General features: G+C 38.0%; 2 protein-coding genes across 4 annotated transcripts; one reads left to right on the top strand and one right to left on the bottom strand.

Moving 5' to 3' along the window:
• Positions 1-1,858: 1,858 nt before the first annotated feature.
• Positions 1,859-12,623, top strand: LOC119067811 (eukaryotic translation initiation factor 4 gamma 1). 2 transcript variants are annotated; one of them, XM_037170963.1, is made up of 3 exons: positions 1,859-3,349; positions 3,404-3,621; positions 9,389-12,623. In XM_037170963.1, the coding sequence occupies exons 1-3, from the start codon at positions 2,347-2,349 to the stop codon at positions 12,533-12,535; spliced, it is 4,368 nt and encodes a 1,455-aa protein (XP_037026858.1). In that variant the 5' UTR covers positions 1,859-2,346; the 3' UTR covers positions 12,536-12,623. The 2 variants fall into 2 exon arrangements, with proteins under 2 accessions (XP_037026858.1, XP_037026857.1); XM_037170962.1 differs by having other exon boundaries at positions 1,880-3,621.
• A 6,731-nt stretch (positions 12,624-19,354) lies between these two features.
• LOC119067812 (negative elongation factor B) lies at positions 19,355-22,812 on the bottom strand. Of its 2 annotated transcripts, none has more exons than XM_037170964.1 (4): positions 22,507-22,812; positions 21,255-21,423; positions 19,904-21,196; positions 19,355-19,838 (listed from the first exon to the last, which is right to left on the bottom strand). In XM_037170964.1, exons 2-4 carry the CDS (start codon positions 21,375-21,377, stop codon positions 19,491-19,493), a joined length of 1,764 nt encoding a protein of 587 aa, XP_037026859.1. In that variant the 5' UTR covers positions 21,378-21,423; positions 22,507-22,812; the 3' UTR covers positions 19,355-19,490. The 2 variants fall into 2 exon arrangements, with proteins under 2 accessions (XP_037026859.1, XP_037026860.1); XM_037170965.1 differs by having other exon boundaries at positions 21,255-21,394.
• Between the last annotated feature and the right edge of the window lie 1,037 nt (positions 22,813-23,849).

The following is a 23,849-nucleotide window of genomic DNA, read 5'->3' as shown; positions in this document are numbered from 1 at the left end:
GGATCGAAAAATATCATCAATCGATGATTATTTTTTTTTTCAAATAATCGTTACAATATCTATCGAATGTTTTATCTATAATCGAGACATATCCATTATCATCGATAGTTACTGATTATCAATAAACTATGCTTACTGAAAAATATACTAAAACAATTTTCTCTCGATCTTATCCCTCTGTATGAACATTTTTTTGAGTACTTGGTTTGGACGTTAAGCTCATTTCGTTCGGGCTACAACTCGCGCAAATAGCTTCGTCCACACCAAGTACACAAATAATTATTATATGCCGCCTACTGGGGACGAAAGTTGAAAAATGTAAGCCCAAGGGCCGAAAGTGACAGAAAGATGTAAGTCAAAGGGACAAAAGAGAATATATAAAGAAAAATGTGGGCTGGAATTTTATGTGTTGGTCACACTTATTTTGAAATAGTTAGATGTCAACGACGATTAGACGATGAAGCAGCAGTAGCTCAAAATCAGTGTTGCCAACACAGGTTTTTTTGTATGTACCACGAATATTCAACTTTGTCGCATAAATTATATTCTTTCAAATATGGCCTTACGCGAGATAAAAATCGACAGCGGGCGATGGTTTCAAAAATTAGCAAGAATTTCGTTTGGAGAATTTCGTATGCGTTTTTTCCACTAGCTTGTAAAATTGTATACGCCTATATCGTACGGTGGAATAATAATACGCACGCGCGCTGTAGTTGTTAAACCGATAATGACCTATTAGAAGTTTGGATTGTACGAGGCGAGCCAGCGGAGGCAAATTCGATTTTATGCATTTTTTTTTGGTTGGGGATGCCTAAAACAACGCACTCTGAGAACAGGCGAAAGAACAGAATTTAAATAAGAGACCTCCACCAAGGTAGATATAGTGTGGAGGTAATGCTATCCAGACACACGGCCTAGAACATAGTTTGGATTCTTATGCCATCTTTCTTTAAACTGGGTTGATTGTGATTTACATATATTTCACAAAATATTTTCACTATCTCAATACAGATGGCCCGAGTTCTACTTCCCTTTACCTCCCTTTACTGAAGGGAGTAGATGGCGTTTGCGACAAACTTTTGTGCCATCTCTGATTCGGTTATCCAGGACGTTCTTCCATGCTATGTATACTTTAGCCTCCACCACGCAATAGTCAAAGGTTCTCATGTTAATTAAGGTTGGTATGTTGGTATAAAATCTGTTTCTCTGCCAGCTCTTGGAATGCTTTGCCTAAAATCAACCATGTGAAACACATATCATTGCCACCCACTTCTGAGTTCCGAAGATTTGATTCGATTGCAACGATTTTTAAATTTTGGAGTTGAACCGGCTGAGCCGCCATCAATATCATATTAGCCAGCCGCCGAAATGTGTCGGCTACATTTTAGCCGCCTACTCTGCCGTAATTCGCATGTCGGACTTAGTCAACGCACTGCTACTAGCACGAACACTACTTTGACAAATGTCCAATTTGGAGGCTTTTGTGATGAGAGCTACCGTTTAATATTGTTTGTATTGTGTGTTTTAACTCATACAACGAAAACTATTCATCTATCTTTACGAAAGAAACGCAGTGCCTACTGTGACTACATCAGCCTCCAAATATTTCTTATGTTCATGCTAGGAGCAGTGCGTTGACTTAGTGCAAAATTTAAACAAAAGATGTCAATGTGAATTATAAGTAACTGCAACAATCCCCAAATCAGAAATATTATTGTGTTAGTCCAGTTTTGATATTATTGCAACCGTTTTAATTTTATTGCGCCTTTACACAGATTTCGGTAACATTTCAAAAGAACGCGCTGTAATTGCTGGTAACAAACGGTTTGACCAAGAAAAAGCAACTTGAAGAAAAAAAAAACCATGGCAATGGTTATGGCTGTCACACGCTCCTAACCTTTGCAATATATTCCACACCATTCAATGAGTATGGTTTCTAAAAAATATAAATCCGCGACAAATTAATAATAGTAGTTAATATTAGTTGATATTTACGAAACAACAATTTACATATTGACAAGTATAAGACACTTTAACAGTTGTGGACAACGGATGTGTAATAATTCGAAGAGAAATTCAATTTTTACATTTTGATAACCAAAAAAGATTTTTTTTGAATAATTGGTATGAAAATCAATTAAGTAGACGAAATAAGTGTCGAATCACTGAATTTTAAGTGTTTTATGTATTCAAACAATCAATTGTGAGCAAAAAACAGACATAGTAGGCACACAATAAAACGCTTACGTGTCGCCTAATTTTACAGATAAAAATTAGTGCTTCGGGTTCTCATTACAAATTCTATCAAGGCAACTTGTCCACATAAATGAAACAGTTATCACTATAATGAGCACAAATAAGAATCCAGCCATTTTGCATACAAATCAACAAGAGCAGCAGTACAACAATCAACTGTACCAACAACATGCTTTCAACATGCAAAGAAGTGTGGACGGTGTTGGATATCAACATAGCTATCAGCCATCGGCTGGTACACAGCCCATGCCACTGCAACCGAATCCGATTCGATCGAATCCACAACAGCAACAACAACCACAGGATGTGAAAATGCAACATCAATTAACACAGCATAACGCTACACACAGATTTAGTATGTCGAACCAGAATACGTATCGTAGTTCACAGCAGCAACCTCAATTACAACAGCAGGTGCGTGTTAATCGTCCCACCCAAATATTCCAACCAAGTACATATGTGGTGCAGAATTATCCACGTCCATATTATCAACCATACCAACCACAACAGTATATTCCCGGAGTGCCGACAGCATTTTATACGATTCCGAATCGACCCTATATGAATCCGGCTATTCAACCGAATCCATCGAATTTGGTACCGACAGCTACTCCACCGCCTCTGCAGCAGACAATTATTTCACCAATGCCCGGGCCAGCAGTTCCAATAAATCAATCAAAAAATCGTTCACGTGCGGTGAAAATAATCAATCCAGACACGAAAGAAGAGGTCAAAGTGGGCAACGATGATTCGACAGCCGCTTCCAATGAAGAGCCGAAACATATTCAAATGGACAAACATTACGAAAACGAAACGGGTTATATGACCGAATATAATCCCTACGTGGATACACAGACTCCAGTTGTGTCCGCAATGTCGGACGGGCCATCGGTGGAAATTTCTCACAAGCAAAAAGTAAAAAAGAAGATAGCTGAAGTGGTTGAAGATATACCGGTACCGGAAGAACTGGTAGATGATGATGTTAATGGTACTGTTGCGAGCTCGGTTCTGCAAACGACTGCAGTCGAATTCCAACCATCAAAACCACCACCGGTGATTATACAGCCACGGGAAGAGATGAAAAACGACGAAAGTAATTTATTTGGTACAGTGGTTGAAACATTGACTAATCAAAATCATGTTGAAGATGTCTCAGATGATTATGGAACCGTTGAATTGTTGAACCAGGAAGTGGCTCATGATGAACCGGAAATTGAGTCCCAGATTGAGCCGATCAGCAGCTTAACAATAAAATCAACTGATGAGCCTGATAAATCCTTTGACGCTCTGGTTCCAGATGAAATTGAATACAACGCTGAGATGGTTGCCGAATTCAAGACCGCTTCAACACCAAACGTTGACGAGGTATGCTAATTATTTCTATCTTACTTATCAATTTATATTTTACTTTCATGAACATTGATGTTGTTGTTTTGCATTAGCCCGATTACCGCCAGGGTCCCTATTTTCATTTATATGGGAGATGAGTCACCCTGGAAAATGGCGTAATTTTTCGTTCAGAACTGACGTCATTTTCCAGTGAGATTCATCTCCCATGACTGAAAATAGGGACCCTGGTTAATTTATCCGGTTAAAGTTATATTAGCATTGAGGCCAGCTTTGGCCGCATAATTTTAACTGACCCTCGTTAATAGCTATTTTCATAATAAGGTAGTAAATGGGATTGTTTTGCACTAGATGTGAGATTGCCGATACGAGCGAAGCGAGTTCGGCAACACATCGTGTGCGCAAAACCCCCATTTACTACCGTGTTAGGAACAAGGTTTTATCTCCTGTAATGTCATAATCACCATAAAAACCAATTAAAAAAAATCAAACTGAAGCATCAACACGCCATGACACCGTCACTCATTCATATTCACCACAAATAAAACACACATCTAGTACACTGTCAAGAACTTGTCAATTTTCACTAAATAAATGTGAATTATCGAAGTTCGCAGTGAATAAATGAGAAAGTATCGAAGTTAGCCGTGCGCAAATGACCAATTGTCGAAATTTTCAGTTAATAAACGTAACGTCCTGTGAATGACGTGTTTAAATCTAGCCCATTTTGATTCTAAAAGTGACACTCAAATTGTGAATATTATGACATAACAGGAGATAAATGTATTAACGTTGACGAGAATACAGCTAATGCTGTAGCAGAAAGTTACTCTAGTCATTCGAATGTTAACAAACTGATCCGATTTAATCGGTCTATTGAAATGCAGAAGTGTCGGTGACATGGAAATGACGAATTTTAGAAACGGCGAGAAATCGCGTCGAGTTTTAGAAGAACTCCAATAAGTCATCTAGAATTCTTTCTTTTTTCGTCGCCATTTCTTCTTGAATTAGCCGTTTCTTCTAAAAGTCGTCGTTTGTCAACTTTGCTGAATTATACAGAACGGATTGTTAAAGCGTACATACTAAGCATTGGCTACTTGATTTGACTTAGCGCGTCTCTATACAGCACATTGCAATGTGTATATGGTGCAGGTTGCTTCATCGCTTAAATGAATTTATGTTTGTGAATGTTTGGTGGAAATTTTGGTAATATTTTGCATTAGAAAGGTGATTATGGCCCGAAATTGCTAAAAACGTTGTAGCTACCACGGTAGGTATGCCGGTATTTTTTCGCACTAGATGTCGATTGTCGATCCGAGACGAAGCGAGTTCGGCAACACATCGTGTGCGCAAAACCCCCATTTACTACCGTGTTAGGAACAAGGTTTTATCTACGGTAATGTCATAATCACAATTAAAAACTAATTTAAAAAATCGAACTGAAACATCAACACGCCATGACACCGTCAAATATTAATATTTCCCACAAACAAATCTCAGATCTAGTACACTGTCAAGAATCTGCCAATTTTCCGAGGAAATTATATACTGATAGAAGGTGGATATCGAACAACAAATGCGAGATCAACGCATCGCGAGATTTGTAACATTAGGCGAGATAGATCGGCAATGGTAGTCCGGTTTGTCTGTTTTGGTTATCCACATTTTTAAAATTATAGCGCGACCTTCATACATTCTTAATCAGAGTGTGCTAAAATTTTAAAAATGTTGATAACTAAAACGGACAAACTGGACTACCATTGCCGATTTATCTCGCCTAATGTAAAAAATCTCGCGAGGTGTTGATCTCGCATTTCTTGTTCGATATTCACCTTCTATCAGTGTGTATAAATTCATTGCAACTTTCAGAGAATAAATGTTAAATTATCGAAGTTCGCCGTGAATAAATGAGAAATTATCGAAGTTAGCCGTGCGCAAATGAAACATTATCGAAATTTTCAGTTCATAAATTGACGTTCTGAGAATAACGCGTTTAAATCTAGCTCATTTTGATTCTAAAAGTGTCACCCAATTGTGAATCATACTTGGGATCTATACATGTTGGCTTTGACCACCCACTAATTCTTTTTTGGTAATTTTGGGTGACTAAAATTTTTCTGGACAGATTCATTTCCGCTACTGTAAAATCGACCACGCCCAAAAACCCTAGACAATATTTTGCACTTAGGAAATCAATGGATGTTGCAAGAAATAGAGATTTCCCAGCAATAGCCACTGTGAAAGGAAAAATATGAGTTTTATGTCCTTCTATAGCGAGGAAACATAAAATGCGGGTTTAAAATATATTTTTCCCAGCGAACGAAAGCTCTTAAAACCTAAGTGTAAAAATCTTCTCCTCTTCGCCCAAAATAGGAAGATTTTTAAAGCGTGGGAGATCTGTAGTAAATGTTTTTGTGCTTTGACAACATTAACTTGTACAACTTTATAAAAATAGTAAATGACATTGACCATTGGCTATACAAGGCTGTAAACTTTGGCGAGGCCACGCAGATACAGATACGCGGGTGACACACCACACTTGATGATAACATGACGCATTTCGTACAAAAATTCACCTACTGTGATGATTGTCATCGCCATGATGATGTGGTGAATTTTTTTTGTATTAAAATCATCAGACGTGGTGCGTTCCCGCGTATCTAATAAAATGACGGTCTCCACAAAGTTTATAGCCTTGTTGACTAAAGTCCAAAGAATTGTAAGACTGATTAAAAGCCGCATGGGTGACGATAAAATATTTTACCGCAAATAAACATAGCGCCAAACAATGAGGAGTTATATGTATAACTGCAGCACAAACGATTTGTAGAATGAATTCCGAACATTCTATTCGGTTACGGGCTCAGTTTAAGAACGTTTTTACAACATTGTGCGAGTACTTGACCCGAACCGTATGGACTAGGTTTCGGTTCCATATACTGGTTCGGCGTGGGTTTGAACACCAAACTCAAACCCGATCCGAACAACTTTATTAGACCGACTGTTGAGGTTTTCTACTAGACAAACTAAATAAAACCAATAAATTGCACCGAAACTACTCATCACTACTACCCCCTGAAGTAGTTGTATTGTAAAAAAAACAGAGTCTGACAACACTGTAGTCAAGGCTAGATCGTAGGCTAGATGAGTCTTTATACAACTAATTTTACAACTACTTCAGGATTTTTGCTAAAGTAGTGGCAAAACCAGCTATAGTTGCAAAGATAGTCGTAAATTTTTTTCTTTTTTTCATCTTTTAGGAGCTGCTTTTGCCACTACTTCTGCGAAAGTAGTTGCAAAGTTTTGCAACTGCTTTTACAACTACTTTTGTAACCACTTTTGCATCTACTTTCTCAACTACTTTCGCTGAAGTAGTGGCAAAGTAGCTTCAAAGTTTTGCATCAATTTTAATTTTATGTAACAAAAGTTACACAGGCTAAATTATTGGACGATGCGAGAGAAAAAAAACTAACTCCTAAGTTACCGACACCGTTCCAGCGCCCGGCTCGCATTGCGGCCCTCCGCTTCGCTTCGGGGCAATGGGCCGGATCGCTCGGCGTGCTAAAACGCCTTCTATGTACAATAAAAATTAGCATTCATTTCGTCAAAAGATGAATTTTGTAGAAACGAACTAAACTACTTTACGTTACATTTCGTAAAAGGTGGAATTCCCTAGTTAAGAGAACAGAGATAGAAAGTCTTGAGATCTTATAAAAGTAGTGGCAAAACTTTAAGAACTACTTTTGCCAATAATTCAGAAAAAGTAGTTGTAAAACTAGTTGTAAAAGTAATTGTAAACGTAGTTGTTAAAGTAAAGAAACCAGCTAGAGTTGGAAAAGTAGTCACAAAGCCATCTTTGTGCAACTTCTTTTACAACTACTTCAGGATTTGGGCTAAAAAGTTGAAATAGTGGCAAAAGTAGTTGCAAAAAAAACGTATCTAGCCTACAATATAGCCTTGAATGCAGTGTTGCCAGACTCCGTTTTTTTTACAACTACTTTTTACAATTATTTCCAAGAGGCATCACTACTAGGAATTGCTACTGACTTAAACCGAAATGGTTTATCTGATAGCCGCCGATTTTTTTACATTGAGATTGTTCCAACAGAAACTTTACTATTATTTTTTCGCAATTCCGGTCCATAATCATCACCTTTCCATGCATCCATTTAATGTCGTTTTGAAGGTATTTATTTCACTGTATTCCCGGACACAGCGCAATATGAACTTTTTTTTTCGCACGCTAAAGAACCTATTACCTTCAACGAAGGCTAAATTTTTATAAATAAAAATCTTGCATTGACCAGAAATCGAACCCCCGACACCAAAAGGTTTTTGAGCACAAAGCAGCGACTATTGCCATTCGGCCGGCCTAGATCAGTCCTACACCCAAATATGCCAATTATTTACAGGAACCCACAACTGTCATTAGCTTTCAGGACTTTTTTTTTAAAGTCGGTTCAAAGACGGACGGATGTATACAGACAGGGGTTCACATTTTTTTTTTTTGCGAATTAGTCCTACGCCGTAAGTCCGCTGAAATTTAAAATGTAAAGTGGCAAACTCACCAGGTTACGATTTTGACAAATGGTCAAATTGATAAGTTGTTTCGTGGATAAAAACGGAAAAATAATGTGGTCACCACGAGAAGAAATAAGGAATTCGTTCTTGGTTCTTGTTGGAAATTCCTATTTTCTCCCCTTCGTACATACGGGGCTAAAAAAAGTTTATGTCCAATAGTAAAAACCATAGCCAAAACACTACACTTTATGACTCATAAAGAACCATAAATCAACACAATTGAATCTTTAATAACTCCAAAAATACGAACTCTACGAAGTTGAAATTATGTTCTACCGCTTTAATATACCTCTCTAAGTGGAGGGTTAGGATTACGTTTTCGACTGCGCATTTGTCGAGTTATTAAAGATTCAATTATGATGATAGCAGTGAAATTTGTGAATGATCCGTACACGACGAAATCTGTAACGAAACTAACTACGGAATGTCCCATATGCAGCATCGAGTGACAATTTACACATTTAGTGCCTGAAAAAGAAGTCATCACTCGGTGGCATATATAATACTTTTATCAAATGTTATTCTAAACTTAAATTTACTTAAATTTTTGGAACTGGGAATAATTAGTAGATTGCAGCCTTGCTCATGTAACGACTTGTAATATCCGAGCCAAAGGCGACGTACTGTTTACAATTTCAGTCACTCACCAAATTGTGAGAAATAAACGAAATTTTAGTGGTCTATGGCTGCAATGTTTAATAAACCGACTGTATTGGTCTGACTGTCATCTACAGTGTATTGGAAGTGCCAATAGCCTGTAATGAAGGTGGCCGGTTTTACGTGAAACCCACATGGCAATGCATACGCGATGTAAGCTCAACGGGTTAGATAATGTTGACTGTCGTGTAATGAACATTCTTACCAACGAATATCGTGGGATATTAGTTCCGTGACTTGAAATCGAATTAGTCATTTACTTGGGATATTTACTTGATACGAGGCCAAGCTGAGGTCAATAAACCCACGAAAGTGATATTTTTCATTTTTATGCCAAGCTATGCAATAGACATGCTTTTGAGCTTAAAGCCAATTAATGTTCATCCATGCGGTTGTAATAGGCCACTTTCGTCCCATGTTTGTCTATTCGGCGTTAGAAGAAACACTTTCTGACCACCTGTATTGCACGATTGTAGTAGTGGCACATTTAATTTATTTAATGCAAAATAGGTCAATAGGTAAAACTAATTCAATTCTACCATTTTAGGTCATCCAGGGAACAGAGGATGTATCCTACGATTCCATTTCGTCCGACGACAACATCAGCAAGGATAAGAACGAAGACCCACCACCACCACTACAAGAAACAAAAACGAATCCAATGTCGGTCATTGTAAATCAAAGAATGAATTCATTGGCCAACACCGGCTTTGGTAACGCTATAATGGAAGAATTAAAAGCAGGTCAAATTGCACAACAATCGGCTCAATTAGCCCAGCAAGCGTCTCAACAACAGGAACAACCAATTAAACGTGCTGCATCGAAAAGTCAAACACTGCTTCAATATGAACAAGGTCAATGGTCACCATCGAATGCTGACGGTAAAAAGTTTTACAATCGCGATCAAATGCTTGCCTTACGCGCCCATCCCGCATCCCAAACGGAACCAGCAAGTCTGTTAAACGCAATTCGTGCTCCATCAAAATATGTGCAACAATCGGGCGGCGGCGGAGGAGGCTATAATAAGCAAGTACAGCGTCAAGGTAGTGGATTTGTTAAACGTCCATCACAAAACACTCAACAAAGCAACATCGGCAATACCAATAAGGGCAGTAAATCGGGAATAATTCATGTAAGCTTATCGCTTCACGAAGATGTCAAACTGAACGAAACGGAAAACGCGTGGAAGCCATCATTCATTGCAAAAGATACCAACGATGCCGCGGCATCCAATGATATATTGTATAAACGCGTCAGAGGCATTTTGAACAAGTTAACACCGGAAAAGTTTGATACATTGTTGGATCAAATAAAAAGTTTCAATATCGATACAGCGGAACGCTTGAACGGTGTCATTGAATTGGTATTTGAAAAGGCCATAGATGAACCCAATTTTTCAGTTGCATATGCTCAACTATGTCATAAATTGTCGGAAAAATGCTTTGCAGTCGATGCTGATGCGAAGCAAGCTAAGTTCAAGAAGACTTTAATAACAAAATGTCAGAACGAATTCCAAAATCATGTGATTGTCGATGAAGCAAAAGTAGCTGAGAAATTGCAACCACTATTACAGAAAATTGAAGGAGCCAACGATCCGGATAGAAAAGCAGAATATCAGGCCAATTACGAAGAAGAGGAGCGAAAGTTGAGGCGACGATCAGTTGGGACTGTTCGTTTCATCGGTGAATTATTTAAAATGGGTATGTTGACGCCAAACATAATGATGACATGCGTTTCCTCGTTATTGGATCGAAATTCCGAAGATAAACTCGAATGCCTCTGTAAATTGTTGACGACAATTGGTGCCCGTTTGGAAGACAAGAAAAATAATCTTGGTGACTACTTCCGTCAGATGAAAGAGATTGCCGATAAGAAAAATCAGAACACTAGAATCAGTAGCCGGGTGAGATTTATGATTCAAGACGTCATTGATCTGCGAAAAAATAATTGGATTCCTCGGCGGGAAACGGCGAATCCGAAGAAAATGGGTCAGATCCAGAAAGAGGCTGATGCCGAGCAAAGTAATATCCAATTGTTAAATTTCAATCTCTCTAGTGGGGGAAGAGGTGGTGGTGGTGGTGGCGGCGGCGGTGGTGGTGGTGGTGGCGGTGGTAATCGTGATCGTGATCGTTTGTTCACACCAAAGTCTGGTAATCGTGGTGGAATAACAAATGAGGATGGATGGATGACACCTAGCACCAAATCACGTAGCTTAATAGATCCATCAAAAATAAAACTCAACAAAATCGATGATTCAACGCAATTGGGCACAGCCGCTCAGTTTAAATGGTCGGGAAATTCGAATACTCAGCCGACAACCACCCAGACAACAAATAGTTTTTCGATCCTAGAGGGAACACGAAGCGGTTCGATGGGAGGCAACAAAGACACATATTCCAAAGGATCAATGGATCGTTACGACAGCCGTGGTGGAAGTAATTCTCGCAGTGGTTCTCAACATGGTTCCAGAGAGAATTCAGCAGCGCGTTCATCTTACCCTTTGAAACCCATGCCACCTAGAGTAGCGAGCCAATCTATGACTATGATGCCAATAGTAACACGACCATCGGAACGGCCACCACAAACCATCATACAACGCGATGAACCGGATGAAGACAAAATGAATCGAATAAAGGTGATTGCAAACGAAATACTTCTGTACCACAATCGAGGGGAAATGAAACTAGAATCATGCTACTATGAAACCGAATTGGAACCGGAAAAGTATCGCTGGGCAATAGTACGTGAATTATACAATGCTTCCGTTGATATGCATCAATTAAAATCGTCAGACCGTGTATTTGCTGGCCAGGCTGTTAGCAGCTGGATTAATCGGAAACTGATCACCGTTGATGATAACCTACGAGCTTTAAAAGAGTTTTTGGAACCTGCGCTTGATTTGGTTTGTGATGTTCCAATGCTTTGGCTGTATGTAGCTGAATTCATCACTCCAATAATCAAAAATAATTCACTATCGCTGGTTCAACTACGTAGCGCATGCCCCGACGAGTATGCAATGCAACAACTTCTACAGAACCTTATTCCGTATGCAATGACTGAACATGGACCGCAATTCGTTCGCAACTTATTTAAAGTGTGTAAATGGTCGGATTTAATAGGCGAAAAAGACGTTAAACAGTTTATCAACAAAAATAAATTCGAATTTGTGGATGATAGCTCAGTGACCGTTCAGCGAACATCAACGGCTGCGACAAATGTCGAACTAATACAGCAACGCGTTAAGGAGTTTCTGCGTGACGGCGCCGATATAAAGAATATTCAAGAGTTCATTACCGTTAATCTAGCCCAAATCGATAAAGAATTTATTCGGGCACTGTCGACCGTTGTTGCCGAAATTTTAATGGAAGAAATGCAACCAAAATCCATCGAAAAGAAAGAGTCGGTGGCCGTTTTATTGTTGTCGAAGTACATCGACGAAAACAACAGAGACATGCAGCTGCAATGTCTGAATGCTATCCTCATATTAATGATCAAATTGGAACATCCCAAGGACGCGCTGCGAACGATTTTTTCTAGACTGTATGACGATTATGTGGTGTCGAAGGATGTATTTGAGATGTGGCGTGATTCAAAGGAAATGTTAGAAGGTAAAGGTGTAGCTGTGTCGAATTTACGACAATTTTTCGAGCTACTTGAAAAAGAAGGCAGTTCAGGGGAGGAGGATAATAATTAGTATAGAACTGAACTTATAAATATTGTATCTAGCTACTATAACGTAGCAAATAGGTTTAAATAAAGACAACTTTGTTTATGCCAAATGAGTTATTAATCTTTATTCATCTGATGCACCGACCGATAGACGATTTTATCTTATTCAGTATTTATCTCAGGTAAGTAAATATGCGCGTGTGCAAACAATGTGTATCCTTGGTATTCAGGATGCCGGTAAATTTTTTTGCCGAAAAACCGGATACCGGGAAATCTACTCGGCTTGAGATGAAAGGAAAACAGAAGCGTGAAATAACCGAAAATCGGGAAACGACCGGAAATCGAGAAATTACCAAAGATCGCAAAATCGGTTCTTGCAATCGAGATAGAAATTTTATCGAGGGGTCACGCACTCCTTCAAATTTATTCCATTTAATACATTTAATCCAAGAAATACATGGGATTAAATGGATTTAAAGTGCGTCACCCCTCGAATTTGATTGAAAAAGTAGAAAATCTTAATAATAGCGAAATAAGTGGGAGATCAACAGGAATGATTAGATGATAACAGTTGACTATAAAAAGGGGGAGGGGGCGAATCGAGATCTTTTGTAGAATTTTTCTCGAAATTTAGGCACTCAGCATGAAAAGTTGTATACGCATCTGTTGCGGACGGCAATTTCGCGAGCTGTAGCCCGAACGGAGTAAGCGCGACAAGCGAAAGTGCCCAAAATAAACCGTCCACAACAGATGCGTATACAACTTTTCATGTAAGATGCCGAAAATCCGAGAAAATTTGTGCAAAACCACCGTTTTCGGCAACGACGAAAATAAAAAGAAAAGCCCCCTGGATTCCCGAGTAATATCACTATAGAAAATTTCCAATGCGGTTTCAGACGTCTTACTTTCTCAAAAAATTATTTCGTATTACTGAGCCATTGTTATGACGTACTTTTAAAAGCGTACTTTGAATTTCATGAGATTTTCACATATGATAGTAGATTATTCACCTCTGTCCACATGTTTATTTAGACACTTGGGGAGTTATTGCATGAGCCGAAGGCGAATGTTATAACTCCAAGTATCTAAATAAATATTTGGACAGAGGTGAATACGCTATTTTATCTACCGACGGCGAAATATTAGCACTTTTTCACTGCTATTATTTCACCTAGGTAGATAAAATCTATTACGTACGTGACCCTTGTGACTCTAGTGCATCCATAACCCTACATAGAGTACTTGATCCCTTTCACTGCGAAGCCCAAATGCGACAGTAAAAACTTTACAGAAAGTATTCATCAAAAAAGTTTCGCATAGCACAAAATTATGAAAGCTCATACAAACTAGCTTTGAGGGATTGAGAAGCCAAACACGACAGAGTAAAAAAAACCAAGGGAGGAGCGTGCGGTTCATTTTTGAAACGTCAAATAAGGGACCTAACACACTGCATGATTCATGCAGCATGAAAATCGACTCAAATGAACACCGACATAAATTGAATTAATTTTATTCGCAAAATATAAGGATACTAGATAATTCAGGTCCCTCGTCAAATCAAGCACTCCTGTCTGTTAGTATTCATTTGAGTTCATTTTCATACAGTGCGTTAGGTCCCTTATTTGACATCCGATAAATGAATCGCTCCTTCCTGTTCCTGGATTTACTCTGTCTCTGTGCTTTGTAGTCATGTGTAGTGTCATTGCGCCAAGCGTTTTATTCAAAAAGGTCGGTCAAATTTGAACGGATATCGACTATACTATAATTGCTAGATACAGTGAGATGAAAGTGAAATTCGACATGTTTTCTAATTTTAAATTTGTTGTGGCTTGTGACTGATTCCACAAGAATTTTGTTTATCAAATGAAAATCTTGATTCATATTTGCTAAATTTTGTTTAGGCACGCACTCACAACAGACTTTCATTTGATTTTTTTTTAATCATTTACAACCACCACAATTACTAAAACAGAAAATTTTACCAAAAAAATCTGCGTCGCATGTGGGAGATAAATTTTCTTGCTGGTCTGTTCCTGAACATTTGCCACTTTGGGTGAAAAATTTAATTTTTGCGTATCGAAGCTGAAAGCGTCAACTCTAGCGATATCATTTATTTTAGAAATTGTACTTCAAAGACTGCGTCACACTTTTCTCGAAGAGATTTTTGTTGGGATATCAGTCGTTTTAGAAGTTTTAGAACACTGCTTTTTATAACAGTTTATAACAGAAATTCGAAATTTTGACGAAATTCGAAATTTTGACGAAAATCGAATATTTGACGAAATTCGAAAATTTGACGAAATTCGAAAATTTGACGAAATTCGAAAATTTGACGAAAATCGAAAATTTGACGAAAATCGAAAATTTGACGAAAATCGAAAATTTGACGAAGAAAGTAATTCTCTATCTGCCACAATTCAAGAAATATCTCCAAAGCCCCAATCGACCCACCCATTTCTAACTTTCGACATTTTTCACATATGCCCCTCGTAAATATACTCGTAAAACTCTGAGACTTTGCCGAAGAAAGTAACTCTCTATCTCTTATAATCGCAAAAAATATTAGTCCTTTCATCCTACGCTCGAGTAGCTCAAAATTTAGTCACTCTAATCACTCCAGCTCAAGCGAATCTGCCCCGATTTTTTAAATTATGTTTTTGTTAAAATTGTGTTACGAATACCTTTCATTTGATGGGTCGCACGCCTCTGTAGGTTTCAATACAGCTAAGCTACAGCCGAAAACGCGTTCCCGACCCTCGAAAACCACACCCAGAAACCACTTCGAGACCAATAAAACAAAATTCTGGTTTTTCCTGGGGTAATGGCGTATCACATATTCATTTTTATGCCCACCCTGAGACTCCTGCAAAATTTCATGGAGATTGGCTGACTGGTTTCCGAGATCGACCGTCGGTAGATAGATAGATAGATAGAAACATACAGAGTAAGTTGAAAGATTTTGATTGTTTGGGAAAAGTCAATTTGGTGTATTTTGTATGAAAAGTGACCAATTTCAAAATGATGTATCTCCGGCAATTTTAAACCTACATAGTCGAGTGATAGCTCGTTTTGCTCGTATTTGAAGCGAGACTATGATAGAATATGTTTTGTGGTGATATAAACCAAAGTGTAGAAACTGAAATGTTCGGCTATATATAGTTGCCGCGTCTCAAAAAAATTTCTTCGTTCTTTTTTTGGAAGTTAGACTGCGTCAAGTCCTCCGCTATCGCTCCGGACATGATTGACTTGACCATGTCAGGGAAAAAGGTTATGAAATTCGGTTCACCGGATCGTGAGAGTATATCCGTCCGTACAGTGATGATTCTGCCAGTTGCCCATACATCGAGTAAACTTTTCCCGACTGTCATGCATTTTTTTACGACCATATTGGATTGTATAGCTATATTAAGCTAGATTTATATACCTATTTTGAGTTAAATTTATTTGAAGTTATATACAGCAGAATGTAACTGTTTATATGACACTAATTCAGTGGAGTCATGGTAAATATCTTTATGTGACAGTGTGTGGTACATTGGCTCCTTCATACATCATTGTAACTTCTAAAATAGCACGGTCAATTGCAGAGAAAGTGGAGAGATTAAAGCATAATCATTATAGAAAACTTAAAGAAAATTATTTATTCACTCCGCTTGCTTTTGAATCTTTAGGTTCATGGGTTCCAGAAACAAAGAAATTTGTCACGAAATTAGGATCATTAATGAAAAAAGCATCTGGGGAAAAGCGGTCAACAGATTTTTTTTTTCCTTTTTTTTTTCTCTTTATTTAAATATGCGAAAAAAAAGGCTGCTCACAATGATGCAGCCCGTAAAAAAACGATCTTTTCAAAAATCAAAGGTTACAAAACATAAAAATCATCTACTCTATCCGTTCCCAAAGTCCCCAAAATACACGCAGCGTTGCCTCTTTGTATCGCAATTGAAATTTTCTGCAATAAATAATCCATTGATCGCGGTTCCCCTGAAGTGGCCTTTATAATTTTTCCTAATTTCTCAATGAATTTCTTTGTTTCAGGTCCCATACAGCCTAAAGTCTCGAAAGCTAGAGGAGTAAACAAATAATTTTCTTTTAAACGCTTATAATGATCTTTCTGCGTTGTCCGCAATCGACCGCTGTTTCTTGCTAGATTCATTAATGTATGAAGGCGCCAATGTATCTCTTATGGTTACATCCCAAATAAGAGATTTACCATGACTCCATGGAATCAGGGTCATTCCATCAGGTCTTTTACCATCATCTCTAGACATACCTGGCGGTTGTAACATGGTTGGAAATCCTGCTGAAGAAAATGCATGAGAAAAAACTTTGTTGACTTCATCATGCGCAGCAATTTTTTTAATTTTCATTTTGCATGATAAGCCGTGTAAGCCATCCTTTTGAACCATTCCACCACAAACACACTTATGTTCCTCGCATAAACCAGAACCTAAACGAAGACCAACAGCAATTCTAGCAGAGTTGTTATCCAATAGCAAACCCAATTGGCTCGATGCAACTACTTGCAACCACTTTGAAGATTCTTTGGTTGATGATGCAAGTAGTCTTGCACGAGCAACAGGTTCGCTGGAGTCAAACATCTCATCGAATTTACTCTTAATCATCGGCAGATCCCAATTCTTTTGCTTCTTCTTCTTCTCGTCACCTTCTGGAACAAAATCTCGAGGTATTTCCTCAATTAATTCCAAAACACTAGTTTCGATTACCTGAAAACTAAACTTTCTCAATATCTCACTCGACAGTTCTAAAGTAGAATAAACAGACGACAGATAAGCTGGCATCGCAATATCCTCAACTTTCCTAACACCTATACCTCCAAAGCTTAAAGGAAGAGAAGCCTGGTCCCAAGAAAAATCAGACATCTTCACATTCGCAATGGCTTCGAGAGTTGAACGGAAAATCTCGTCAACAGCTCTCAAGCGATCACCTAACAAAAACGCCTTCGAAGAACGCAACAAATAATTAAACCTAGAACTACCGAGAGACTTCCTAAAAACACACAAAGCAGGATGAACATCCATCAAAGTTAAACGATCACACATCAACTTGATAGATTCAACTTTTGCTGAAAACATCCTTTCTAAACCTAACTCAAAAACAGGCGAGCCCAACATCTCCAACGAAGACTCATCAACCCGCTTAATCCCTGGTAACAATGACGAAATCTCAGAGTACATGTGAGCCGCTTCACCTTCACTAGCACTCACAAAAAAGACTTCACACTTCTCAGCATTCAAAGGCAACCCTGACAAATCACAAAATTCTAAAATCTTCCTAATATCAACAGATTACCTATTGCAAAGAATTTCAAAGGGGAAACGCAGCATGCATTCTTGGAACATTGAGAGTGGACGATTTTTACTTATTGTAATTTTTGTTTTTGAAAAGAGTTTTTTTATGGTATACGTGATAGTATTTATCCGTCTAGATAGATAAATCCCACTTACCATTGTATGTCACAAGGGTCACAAGGTACAATGTTATTACAACTGCTGTTACAGTATATGCGAGTGTGTTTGTGATGTTCGACATATCATCACTATTACAATAACATAAGATTATGCACCTGTTGCCAAAATTTAGAACATTCAATATTTCCAAAAAGGATCCGAGTCCAAAATTATCATCATCATAATAATAATAATTTTGCCCCGAAATGTACGAAACAATTTAGCCATGTGTATATTCCTCTTAAAACCAACAGAAAACAACAGAAATGAATGCGATACCAAGTGAAGAGAAGAATTTTGAAACGGTCTCGTACGCAAGGTAAATATACATACTGAAGGTAACGCAAATCCGGGGTCCGTGTGTTCTTGCGGATTTGCGTTTTCAGTGTTTATACACTTTGCTCGTACGGGTCTGCCTTCTGTAGGCACGAGGAGGGGGTAAATATATACCGAATAGAATGCTGGGTTATCGGGCTGAGGTCGTTTTTCTAAGGCTCTAAGTATTTTTAGCGTCGCACGAAGAGCTATTAGGACTGTCGGTACTATGGTGGTTCCTAAGATTCCTTAATTTTAGAGCCACAAGCGTTTTCTTTTTGATAATTTTTCTTTTATTAGAAGGGTACACTTGTGCATTTCGTACGGACTTTATAAATTTTAAGATGAACAATTTCTACAAAAATTTGACCTTATGAACTAGGGCTATGCTGACTTAATAGAGCACCAGGATTGCGAACGCAATAGAGTTTGGGAGAGTAAATGTCTATTTTCTCCCTCCAACTCCGACAACAACTGTCACCAGACGAAGCGTCAAAAACAACATGGCCTTTTGAGTGGAAAAAACAAGGTCAATCACGCCGCACATATGACAATGGTTTTGAACACAATTTTTTTTTTTTTAGGAAAACCTACCCATGTTGTGACGGGATGGCTCAGTGGTTACGTACTAGCCTTCCACCAAAATGATCCGGGTTCGATTCCCGTGACAGACAAATTCCGCATGGAATTTTTCTAGCGATTATATCGCATTGGTAACGTCCTTAGTTCACTCAAGCTTCATAATTTGGGTAGTTGCGGTGTGTTTGGTGGCTGCAACGATGTACACACTGAATGAATCGTATGACGTAACCCAAATACGATGAATTTGTGTACATATGTCTAGCCTACATTAAGGCGGAGATATCAATTTCGCACCTAACTTTCCTCAGAGAGTAATTACATACTTCGAGGCGTGGTTCGGAAGTCACGTAAAGCCGGTGGTCCAGACTGAACTTGTAATTGGCTGTCAAAGGCTGTTAGAACGGTCTCAAAACCAACAAATAAATAAATATTTGGTGAACAGCTGCAGATGAACGTTATAAAGCAAAACCAATGTTTACTGATTTCTCAGGCCAATTAGTTCTATTATTTCCGATTAACACAAGAAATTCACCTGAGTCAGTGTTATCAAAACTATTAAAATAAGCAGCTCAATTGAGCATTGGCAGAACTTTTATCAGGTTTAAAGAATAACCACTAATAGCTAGGCCTTGACGGAGTTGGTACACTTTTCAATGGGGAGTCGTAATCAATGTCCATAGCTGTTTCATGAATTGTAGATTCGTGTATTGCCGTTCCAATACGACTCTGTAAAGTTGAATGTAACAAGTGAACACTTTCGTTATGCTGTGTTGTTGGTTGAAGCGCTTTCATCAGAGTATTTAAACGGACTGCAGGCAGTCTGGGATGAATGTACCAAAGCAATTTCAGCATGTGTCGAGTGACATTGTCGCGAGATAGGCCAGCGAATAAGAACTCATCGAATAAACCTGTGCAAAAGTCTTCGTTTACAAATTCGTCCCCCATTGGAATGAGCAATGCGATCTGTAAAATTCAAAGCAAATATATCATTCTTCAGCTCTTGCTCATCATCTACAATTTCATTATACCAAAGAATGTAAGAATGGATCTTCATAAGCTCGATCGTCCTTACAAGAAGCTCTCAAAACGCGTAAAATTCCGATTCGGTCCTTATGTCTGGCTGTGTGCAGCGTATAATACATAGCTAAAATAGATGCCACACTGCTTTCTTGAATGTATGCCTCAACGGAATCCGGCGCTGGACCAGAATGTTCAATAATGGTAATAGCACTTTCGCGTTCGTCTGGAGGTAATCTTGAATGTAATTGACGAACTTGATCATCGACCATTAGTGACATCAAAGCAGGAAGAAATTTCGTTACGACTTGACTGTCCAACTTTGGTTCTTTAAAATCTTGCGAATCAATCATTAGCCAAGCACTCAATCCAAGTGCCAACATTCGTAACAGCAAAATCAAAATTGTATTTTCTCTCGGCAAACCTTCATTGTTGATTAAATGTTGAAGAATTTTTATAGCTGACGTAGCTAAGAAATTAATTGCATACGGATCGCACAGTGTCATTGACAAGTCTCCAAGCACTTGTTCTTGGCCAAGTTTTATATTATCGAGAAAACCTTGCAATTCCCTCGACCTCTTAATATCAACATTCTTCTCTCGAATGCATGCATCCAAGCACCACGTGAACTTATGACACGGATCAACCGAAATAATTTCTTGCACTTCCAGATCGTGCAGTGCCATCAGCAACTCAGCTCGCAGCGTACAATAATGAACATTTCGTGTCCGCAAAAATAGCGTCCGTAAAAACTGCAAAACCATGTCGTACAATTTGACGCTCGTTCCGATCATGTGCGCTAACTTTTGTACTACTTCACCTTGTCGTCGTAACTTTGGAGATGGCGAAAAAAACAAATTTGTGAGATTCGTGTGATCGAAGAGAATGTGTTCCTTTTCTCTTATGTACTGAGACAACAGCGGTGAAACCTCGTCGCCGAATAGTGATTGATTATCTCTCCAAATTTGTCGTTTCACTTCCGTATCGGTGTCCGAATATAATTCCCGATCGCGAACCAATATCCGTAGGTACTTGTCATCAATTTGTGGAATGTTTCTTAAGATTGACATGACAACTGGTCGTAATGCTTTGACACGTACCACAGGAAAACTTTTAACCAATAATTCCTTCAGTTTTTTGTCTCTTTCACGGCCCTCTTTGGCTCCTACTTCATTGATGTGAGTAACTAATTTGTCGCGAAGCTCCTCCAACACGGAAGTGTGAAAATCTAGTCGTCGAACGCCGTGTAAATCGAGCAATGGTAACATGGGTCGGAGGGATGGTAGTAAAATACCATTTTCGAGCTATAAAGGAAATAATTGAGTGATTGCGATCTCTCAACTTCAAATTTGTGAGCCACACCTGAAATGTTTCGATTGCCTTTAACGGATCAGTGCACGATGTTAAAGCGTCACGTAAATAATTTTGACCAGGCACATTTACTTCCTCCAAACCGGTCCCTGGAAACTTCGGCGGTGCAGTCATCGTTATTTAATTGATATTTCTATATCGTTTGATGGATCTTAAATATCTAAAATTTACAAAAAGGGTTAGAAATAGCCACTTTGGAAAAAAATTAAATTCATATTGGGGTTAGCGTACCAATCCTCGGAAGGCATTTTTCCTCGACGGCTAAATTTATGAATGAAAAAACGAGAATGAGTCATCGGACACCTATTGTTCTCTCATTCATAATAAAAGGTTTTAGAATAAAAGAATAGCAGGTGACCCAGGTTTGGTACGTTACCCAATATATTACTAGATAAAATGCACTAATTTTCCGTGCAACAACAATTGATAGTATTGTGAATATTGCGAAACAAATAGTGAACTCAATGAACAGTGTTGAGGTTTTTTCAAAACCCATCCAAACCCAAACCAATCCTTTATCACTTTTTGAAACCCGACATGGGAAAACCCGATAGATTTCTAACCCCCCAGAACCCGGCCCAACCTATTCGCGTGTGTGTGCAAATAGTTTGTATCATGGTATCCAGGATACCGGGAAATTTGTTTTGCCGAAAGACCGGTTACCGGTAAGATCGAGAATTGATTACGTTTCACAAAAATCGTTAATCGATTTTCTTCATTTCAGAAACATAGCGTAGCCTCTTGTCAATATTTTCGTTTTCCTCTGTACTCGTGTCATTTCAAACGAACAAAATTCAAGCGTGTTGACATTAACTAGTTGATTTTTTTCGCTAGCTCCACTCGCGCTTTTTTTCTTGATAAATTGATATATTTTCATTCATTCGTAGGGCTCCATTCGCGAAAACTTGTGTATAAAACTTTCTAAAAACGTAAATGAAACAAGCGATTTTAGGCGCCTATCATCAAATAGAAATATTTTCTAGCATAGATCGGTTTTGTAAATTAAGATTTATTGAAAAATTGAAAAACGAAGCGGCAAAAATCGGCAAAAACTAAAACAATTTTCGCGTATTTGACATTTCTGGTCGCGTATACTGTCATACCGGTATCGCTTTTCGAACCGAATTAATGATTTCGTTTTTAATCTTATGGATATTTTCTGTTTAATTCACGTTTTCGCACTTTGTATTTTGTTTTTAGACTTCCATTACAATTTATATTTTGATTGTGGTAAAAGTCCTACCTCAAAATTAATGTTTTCGAACCGTACGTATACGATGTATGAATGAAATCTTTACGATAACCAATAAGGAATGTTAAAAAAAAAAACTTTTTGGTTATAAAATTGTTCTACTTCGATGGTAACACACGTTTGTCCAAAAATTTGAAAACTTCCTTATAAGTGCCAGGATGCAATTGTTGCTTCCAACTTCCAGCTACTGCTATTAATTTCCAGCAAATTTCTTATAAACTCATATTTTTCGTACGATGTATATTCACAGTAGAATCCACATATGTGATATTTGCCGTGTCAACAACACTGTCAACCAATGATACCATTATTCTTTCGTTTTCTCAAGTTGCTTTTTCTTGTACCAACTGTTTGTTACCAGCAGTTGCAGCGAGTTCTTTTGAAATGTTAAGGCTACTAGTATACACAAATCGTGTAAAATTGCAGTGTACTAATTATATGATATTGTCAATTATTTTCGCCAATGTTACCAACAGTATAGAAAATATAAATTGGTAACTATGGACTATATATTTTTCATCATACTTTTCAGTCATTTTTCAACCATTTTTTTCCAAAGTAGATAAATGCAAGGCTGTAAACTTTGGGGAGGTCACGCAGATCGCCTTTTTTTAGATTGGATCAGAATGAACGCTACGAACAAGGCAACTATAGGCGAACATTTCAACTTATTCAAATTGTCCAAAATCTAAAAAAAAATCCTTTTGATTGTAAAAATACACTTCAATGCGAGTTCAACGAGCTATATATCACTAAAAACGGTGCATTAGAACCGGAGAAAACTCGCTTTTGATTCTGCTGATCCCATACATTTCACAACATTTTGCCTTCATCGAGTTAATATAAATGTATCACCTTCCTTTGTACAGCTATGTTTGTTATTGCAACCGAAAAAAAATCATTCAGTGTGAAAATTTTGCACGTATGAAAAAATGTATTTTGTGCATCCCACAACTGAAATACGACCTATTTTGCCATGATTTTTCATTAAGAAATGTCAGTTTTTCCCGAACTATATATCGTGCGGGAAAAAACTTCATTTCTTTACGATTTATAGTGCGAGAAAAGAACTACATGAATTTTTCTATGACTATACGATTGATTAAATTTAATATGGTGAATGTGAAGTGTGTATGTTTTCAAGTCAATTGATGTGTTTTGTCTATTTCAGTTGTCCGATGCACAAAACGTTGTTCATACCTCGACAGGAAATTGATTTTTTCAGCAGACGTCCTAATTTTCCTTACGACTGGTGCTGAAAAAATCGTCATTTCCTGTCTTGGTACGAAAAATACTATTGTTTTTCTTCCTCTTCCATTTGTTGTAGTTGTGAT

The sequence above is a fragment of the Bradysia coprophila genome (genome assembly GCF_014529535.1).
Source record: "Bradysia coprophila strain Holo2 chromosome X unlocalized genomic scaffold, BU_Bcop_v1 contig_128, whole genome shotgun sequence".
Classification (NCBI taxonomy): domain Eukaryota; kingdom Metazoa; phylum Arthropoda; class Insecta; order Diptera; family Sciaridae; genus Bradysia; species Bradysia coprophila.
This window is presented reverse-complemented; position numbering and strand designations above follow the sequence as displayed.

Excerpts from the sequence above, each read along its gene's own strand:
- LOC119067811 (XM_037170962.1), top strand. The coding sequence starts at position 2,347 with ATGAGCACAAATAAGAATCCAGCCATTTTGCATACAAATCAACAAGAG. Across the intron at positions 3,622-9,388 it reads CAACACCAAACGTTGACGAG|GTCATCCAGGGAACAGAGGA; the intron begins GTATGCTAATTA and ends CTACCATTTTAG.
- LOC119067812 (XM_037170964.1), bottom strand. The coding sequence starts at position 21,377 with ATGACTGCACCGCCGAAGTTTCCAGGGACCGGTTTGGAGGAAGTAAAT. Across the intron at positions 21,197-21,254 it reads AGGCAATCGAAACATTTCAG|CTCGAAAATGGTATTTTACT; the intron begins GTGTGGCTCACA and ends TTTCCTTTATAG. Across the intron at positions 19,839-19,903 it reads ATCCATTCTTACATTCTTTG|ATCGCATTGCTCATTCCAAT; the intron begins GTATAATGAAAT and ends TGAATTTTACAG.